The sequence below is a fragment of the Babylonia areolata genome, chromosome 4, assembly GCF_041734735.1.
Source record: "Babylonia areolata isolate BAREFJ2019XMU chromosome 4, ASM4173473v1, whole genome shotgun sequence".
Taxonomy (NCBI): Eukaryota; Metazoa; Mollusca; class Gastropoda; order Neogastropoda; family Buccinidae; genus Babylonia; species Babylonia areolata.
Genome location: NC_134879.1, coordinates 31,035,461 through 31,042,960, shown reverse-complemented (window position 1 = coordinate 31,042,960; position 7,500 = coordinate 31,035,461). Strand labels below are relative to the sequence as shown.

Genomic DNA, 7,500 nt, shown 5'->3' with positions numbered 1-7,500 from the left:
TATTGCTTCAGACTGACTTTTTTTTTCATTTGTTCTCTTCATTTCCTGAAACACTCTCTCTCTCTGTCTCTCTCTCTCTTTCTCTCTCTCTGTCTCTGTCTCTGTCTGTCTGTCTGTCTGTCTGTCTGTCTCTCTCCCCGTCTTGCATTGTTCTTTGCATGGGGGTTTTGCTTGAAAACAGTTGGTTCAGTGCTTCTTTATTTTATTATTGTTATTTTTATTAAACTCTTGGATTTTTTAGATTCCCAGCATTGTGTGCCTATGCATATGCTGTCTGTATGTATGTGTGTTTGTGCACATAAGTGCATGTGTTTGTTGTGGACATTCTTTTCTTTTTGTATTTTTGAGAATCTTCTTTCTTTCATTTTTGAAAAATCTCTTTTTCGAGCTGACGCTGAGATGTAGGCCAAAGAACTGGGCATTGATTAATTTCAGAGCCAAGTAGTGAAGCACCTGCTAGCCAGAGCTGTAGGCCTGATAGCACTGCCAGCCTTCTGCTACATCGTCTTTTTCTACATTCACTTCAAGGTGCTCAACCACAGGTGAGACTCATGTACACATTCCTTCAATTTCACACACAAATTTTATGTTGCAAAAGCGGATGCTAGAAAACCTTGAGTCTTTAGCGGAATATGGACCACATGAAACGCAAGTTAACCACGTGTTTGTTTTTGTTTTTTTCCCCCTTCTGTTTCTCTCTCTGTATTCTGTCGGTGACTTTTGTCTTCTCTTAAAATTGTTGTACACAGTTCCCAATACAGCTACAAGAAAGATGAAGTCTGTCCATTTTGTAAAGTAAAAACTGAGGAATTAATCCACTTTATATTACCTTGCTTTTGTCTTCATGATTCAAGAACAGAAAGGGGAGGAGAGCAAGATGGAGGGAGTTGAGATGTGTGTGTGTGAAGGGACGGGGGAGGGAGACAGGGTGGGGGTGTAGGAGGCACTGCCTGCACACTGTAACAACCTTGTATTGAATGAATAATTTGTTTGTTTGTCTGTCTCCTCTTGCACTCTTTTTCCTGTTGTTGATGTGGTTTTTTTTTGGTTTTTTTTTTAACTGTTGCTGCATTTTGCATGTTTTTATATTCCATAGAACAGCAAGGATCAGTTGGATGAATAGGCTTCAGCATACCACTGTATATTAATCGGTGTGATTTAAAGATGCATGTTCATGTTTAGTTTTTGTCTGTTTATGTGTGACAGTTTGTCTGTCTGTTCACTTGTCTGTGTGTCCATCTGTCTGTCTTCCTATCTGTCTGTCCGCCTGTGTCTGTCTGCCTGTCTGTCTGTCTTTCTAACAGTCAGCTTGTCTGTCTGTCTGTTCACGTAATTGTTTTATCATTAACTTTGTGAATGAAATGGATTATTGTTTTCAATATTTAATGCAGTTTATGAATTTGATGGGTTTTTTTTATTTTTATTGCATATCTTTTCAGTATATAGACTGTTAGAGTGTTTGCTATAACTTTCTTTTGCTGTGCATTATATCTGGCTTGTATGAAGTAAGTTTGATGTGGTTCTCACAGAAATTGTTACTGTGGCAAACCAAAGAAAGTCCTCATGTACAGTTGAATCATTTTGGTGTGTGTCTGTGTCTGTGTCTATGTGTGTCTGTGTCTGTGTTGTTTATGGATGTGTGCATTTGTGTGTTTATGTGTGTTTGACATGTTGTCGTGTTAAACAGTGGCAGTGGAGACGGGTTCTTCAGTTCAGCTTTTCAGTCACAGTTGGTCGGCAACAAACTGTACAACGTCAGCATGCCACAGAGTGAGTTTTTACTTCACTGTGATTTCACACTTTTTTCTTTACACTTTTATTTATTTATCTTTTTTTTGTTTTTGTTTTTTTGTCAAAACTAGCCCATTTCTATTCTTTGCTCACACTTTTTCTTTTTTTGGGGGGATTAATTTATGATGTTTCACTCAAAACTGATCACTCTTAAAAGTCTTATTCACTTGCCTTCCTGATCAAGTCATTCCAGTGTGGGACTTCTGAAAAAAGATGAAGTAGAGTCATCTATGTCAAGAGTCATAATTCATCAAAACTTATTATTCCAGAATTGGACTTCTGAAAAAGATGATGAAGTAAAGAGCCATCCGAGTGAAGACAGTCATGCTTCATCAAAACTGATTATTCTCATTCACTCATCCTATCCGAAGTAAGTCTTTGTTGAGGACTCTTTACCCTGATGCCATGGGAACAATGTTTTCCAGACATTGCCTTTGGCAGTGTGATCACACTGAAGCAGAGGAGAACAGGAGGGGCCTACCTCCACTCCCATCCCCACTTGTACCCGGAGGACCTGGGGCCCAGGCAGCAACAGGTGTGTGTGTGTGTTTGTGTGTGTGTGTGTGTGTGTGTGTGAGCGCATGTCAGAGTGCGTGTGTATGTCTGTATGTACATGTGTGTGTGTGTGTTTGTATGTGTGTGTGTGTGTGTATGTTTGTGTGTGTGTGTATTTGTGTGCACATGTCAGAGTGCGTATGTATGTCTGTATGTACATGTGTGTGTGTGTGTGTATGTGTGTGTGTGTGTGTGTATGTGTGTGTGTGTGTATGTTTGTGTGTGTGTGTGTGTTTGTGCGCGCATGTCAGAGTGCTTGTGTATGTCTGTATGTACATGTGTGTGTGTGTGTGTGTGTGTGTGTGTGTTCTTTCTTTAATTTAATGTCTTTTCACTTTGAGTGATATTAGATGTGTGTGTGTGTGTGTGTGTGTGTGTGTGTGTGTGTGTGTGTGTGTTCTTTCTTTAATTTAATGTCTTTTCACTTTGAGTGATATTAGATGTGTGTGTGTGTGTGTGTGTGTGTGTGTGTGATTTGGGGGTTGGAGATGGTGGTTAAAGGGGGATACAGAGAAGAAGAAGAAAAAAGGAAGGGATAAACTAGAACAGTGGAATCAGCAATTTGTCAATGTGTGTGTGTGTGTGTGTGGTTGTTGTTGTACGTCTGTTCACCTATAGTGATATTAGACGGAGAAAAAAAGAAAGAAAAAAGAGGGCAGGGGTGGAAAAGGAGCTCCGGTGTGTGGGGAAAGGGTGGGGGTGTGGTGTGGAAATGGATGTGTGTGTGTGTGTGTGCATGTGGATGTGTGTGTTTGTGTGTGTGCGTGAGCATGTGTGCAAGTGCATGTGTGTGTGAATGTTTGTGCATATGAGTATGTTTGTGAACGTGTATGTTGGCGTGCTTATGTTGATGCTTATTTGTGGGACTGTTCAGGTGACCACCTACAGTCACAAAGATGAGAACAACCTGTGGAAGGTGAAGCCAGCTGATCGTGACGTTGGTACGGAAGAGCCGGTTATTCTGGTGAAGAACGGAGATCTGATTCGATTGGAGCATTTCACGTTAGTCTTTTTGCCTTCTGACTTATATTTCAGTGTTTATTCTGTCCATTGTGGTACATGTACAGCCCTTGGGGATGTTGGGAGCTCTTTTAGTCATTGATAAAATGTTCATCTTCTGTAAATTATCCACTGGAAATTTCCTCATTTTTTTTTTACTCTCTTTGTTTCTGGCTTCTTGTTTTTTCTGTTGTCTTTTCCTTTCTCCTTTTCCTTCTTGCTGGTCTGCTCTCTGTTTTTTTTCTAGAAAGTTGAGAATGTTTGTTAGCTTTTGTTTCAATTTTTTGATTGCCATTCTTCCTATGTTGTTTTATGTTCATAGTATATGTGAGTTGCCCACTAAAAAAAAAAGAAGAAAAAATTATTTGTAAATTTTGTGAATCATACATAGAATTATGTTTGTGTTCAGATTCCTTTTTTAATCCTCTGGTGAAAATATTTAGAAGCAACTTGCTGTGAGTTTGTCCCATGAAGTTGAAGTGTTACTGTGTGTCCCATGAAGCTGAAGTGTTGTTGTGTGTCCCTTGAAGTTGAAGTGTTGCTGTGTGTCCCTATAAAGTGTTGCTGTCTGTCTCTTGAAATTGAAGTGATGATGCATGTCCCTTAAAGTGATGCTGTGTGTTTGTCCCTGAAAGTAGAAGTGGTGCTGTGTGTTTGTCCCTTAAAGTAGAAGTGATGCTGTGTTTGTCCCTTGAAGTTGAAGTGATGCTGTGTGTTTGTCCCTTGAAGTAGAAGTGATACTGTGTGTTTGTCCCTTGAAGTAGAAGTGATACTGTGTGTTTGTCCCTTGAAGTAGAAGTGATGCTGTGTGTTTGTCCCTTGAAGTACAAGTGTTGCTGTGTGTTTGTCCCTGGAAGTAGAAGTGATGCAGTGTGTTTGTCCCTTGAAGTAGAAGAAGGGATGCTGTGTGTTTGTCCCTTGAAGTAGAAGTGATGCTGTGTGTTTGTCCCTCGAAGTAGAAGTGATGCTGTGTGTTTGTCCCATGAAGTAGAAGTGATGCTGTGTGTTTGTCCCTTGAAGTAGAAGTGATGCTGTTTGTTTGTCCCTTGAAGTAAAAGTGATGCTGTGTGTTTATCCCTTGAAGTAGAAGTGATGCTGTTTGTCCCTTGAAGTAGAAGTGATGCTGTGTGTTTGTCCCTTGAAGTAGAAGAAGGGATGCTGTGTGTTTGTCCCTTGAAGTAGAAGTGATGCTGTGTGTTTGTCCCTTGAAGTAGAAGTGATGCAGTGTGTTTGTCCCATGAAGTAGAAGTGATGCTGTGTTTTTGACCCTGGGAGTAGAAGTGATGCTGTGTGTTTGTCCCTTGAAGTAGAAGTAATGCTGTGTGTTTGACCCTGGAAGTTGAAGTGATGCTGTGTGTTTGTCCCTGGGAGTAGAAGTGATGCTGTGTGTTTGTCCCTTGAAGTTGAAGTGATGCTGTGTGTTTGTCCCTTGAAGTAGAAGTGATGGAGTGTGTTTGTCCCTTAAAGTAGAAGTGATGCTGTATGTTGGTCCCTTGCAGTAGAAGTGATGCTGTGTTTGTCCCTTAAAGTTGAAGTGGTGCTGTGTGTTTGTCCCTTGAAGTTGAAGTGATGCTGTGTGTTTGTCCCTTGAAGTTGAAGTGATGCTGTGTGTTTGTCCCATGAAGTTGAAGTGTTGCTGTGTGTCTCTTGAAATTGAAGTGATGATGCATGTCCCTTAAAGTGATGCTGTGTGTTTGTCCCTGGAAGTAGAAGTGATGCAGTGTGTTTGTCCCTCGAAGTAGAAGTGATGCTCTGTGTTTGTCCCTTGAAGTAGAAGTGATGCTGTGTGTTTGTCCCTTGAAGTAGAAGTGATGCTGTGTGTTTGTCCCTTGAAGTAGAAGTGATGCTGTTTGTTTGTCCCATGGAGAAGTGGTGCTGTGTGTTTGTCCCTTGAAGAAGAAGGGATGCTGTGTGTTTGTCCCTTGAAGAAGAAGGGATGCTGTGTGTTTGTCCCTTGAAATAGAAGTGATGCTGTTTGTCCCTTGAAGTAGAAGTGATGCTGTGTGTTTGTCCCTTGAAGTAGAAGTGATGCTGTGTGTTTGTCCCTTGAAATAGAAGTGATGCTGTTTGTCCCTTGAAGTAGAAGAAGGGATGCTGTGTATTTGTCCCTTGAAGTAGTATTGATGCTGTGTGTTTGTCCCTTGAAGTAGAAGTGATGCTGTTTGTCCCTGGAAGTAGAAGTGATGCTGTGTGTTTGTCCCTTGAAGTAGAAGAAGTGATGCTGTGTGTTTGTCCCTTGAAGTAGAAGTGATGCAGTGTGTTTGTCCCATGAAGTAGAAGTGTTGCTGTGTGTTTGTCCCATGAAGTAGAAGTGATGCTGTGTGTTTGTCCCTTGAAGTAGAAGTGATGCTGTGTGTCCCTTAAAGTGATGCTGTGTGTTTGTCCCTTGAAGTAGAAGTGATGCTGTGTGTCCCTTAAAGTGATGCTGTGTGTTTGTCCCTTGAAGTAGAAGTGATGCTGTGTGTTTGTCCCTTTAATCTGAAGCTTTGCTTTGTGCATGTGGCCTGCAGAACACGGCGTAACCTACACAGCCACAAGGAGCCAGCGCCCCTCAGTCGCAGACATTACCAGGTGTCGGGCTATGGAGTGGTGAGGGACTTTCTCTATACTGTACAGTCACAGCATAGCGATCACACTGTTCTTCCGCTTGTTTTGCCAGATGTGTCACTTGGATTTCAGAATGCTGCTTTCATTGTTTCTTTGGATAGTGGGTGGGGGTTAAATGGTGATTTAAAGAAAACAGTTTGGAGGATGGAATTTAAATGAATATTTGAAATAAACAGAAGTACAGTGAAAAAAAATTAATTCAATGACTTCGTATAAGAGAAGTTAATTCAACAGAAGTAGCTACAGATAATCAGTGTAAAAATTTTTAAAACATTAACGTTCCCAGTGACTTGTGATAATAGGTTTCCATGCAGGTTGGGCTTCATCTGCTCAGTCAAAAATTATATACTTAACTATCACATCACTGAAACATATGCACTTGATATTACGGCAGTATTTATTCTGCTTAACTGTCTCATCACTGAAACATATGAACTTGATATTACGGCAGTATTTATTCTGCTTAACTATCACATCACTGAAACATATGAACTTGATATTACGGCAGTATTTATTCTGCTTAACTATCACATCACTGAAACATATGAACTTGATATTACGGCAGTATTTATTCTGCTTAACTATCACATCACTGAAACATATGAACTTGATATCAGGGCAGTATTCTGCTTAACTGTCATGTCACTGAAATATATGAACTTGATATTAGGGCAGTATTTATTCTGCTTAACTGTCTCATCACTGAAACATATGAACTTGATATTAGGGCAGTATTTATTCTGCTTAACTATCACATCACTGAAACATATGCACTTGATATTAGGGCAATATTCAGTCTGCTTAACTGTCATGTCACTGAAATATATGAACTTGATATTAGGGCAGTATTTATTCTGCTTAACTGTCTCATCACTGAAACATATGAACTTGATATTAGGGCAGTATTTATTCTGCTTAACTATCACATCACTGAAACATATGCACTTGATATTAGGGCAATATTCAGTCTGCTTAACTGTCATGTCACTGAAATATATGAACTTGATATTAGGGCAGTATTTATTCTGCTTAACTGTCTCATCACTGAAACATATGAACTTGATATTACGGCAGTATTTATTCTGCTTAACTGTCTCATCACTGAAATATATTAACTTGATATTACGGCAGTATTTATTCTGCTTAACTGTCTCATCACTGAAATATATGCACTTGATATTGCGGCAGTATTTATTCTGCTTAACTGTCACATCACTGAAACATATGCACTTGATATTAGGGCAATATTTATTCTGCTTAACTGTCACATCACTGAAACATATGAACTTGATATTCAGGCAATATTCAGCCTGCTTAACTGTCATGTCACTGAAATATATGCACTTGATATTAGAGCAATATTCAGTCTGCTTAACTGTCATGTCACTGAAACCTATGCACTTGATATTATAGCAGTATTTAGTCTGCTTAATTGCTTTGTCACTGAAACAAATGCACTTGATATTAGAGCAATATTTACTCTGTAATGTATTAGATAATAGAAATGATGTGCTTACATTTGGGCCAACAGCAAAGTGAGAGCTGTAT

The 7,500-nt window shown here is 39.7% G+C and overlaps 1 protein-coding gene across 1 annotated transcript in view; it reads left to right on the top strand.

The window, feature by feature from the left end:
• The window catches only part of LOC143281047 (protein O-mannosyl-transferase 2-like), a 28,170-nt gene that overhangs the window by 9,866 nt on the left and 10,804 nt on the right, over nt 1-7,500 (top strand). The window contains exons 8-12 of the mRNA XM_076585956.1: nt 436-542; nt 1,688-1,770; nt 2,217-2,326; nt 3,221-3,348; nt 5,856-5,934. Coding sequence (XP_076442071.1) covers nt 436-542; nt 1,688-1,770; nt 2,217-2,326; nt 3,221-3,348; nt 5,856-5,934 — 507 coding nt within the window. The remainder of the gene's footprint in view (nt 1-435; nt 543-1,687; nt 1,771-2,216; nt 2,327-3,220; nt 3,349-5,855; nt 5,935-7,500) is intronic.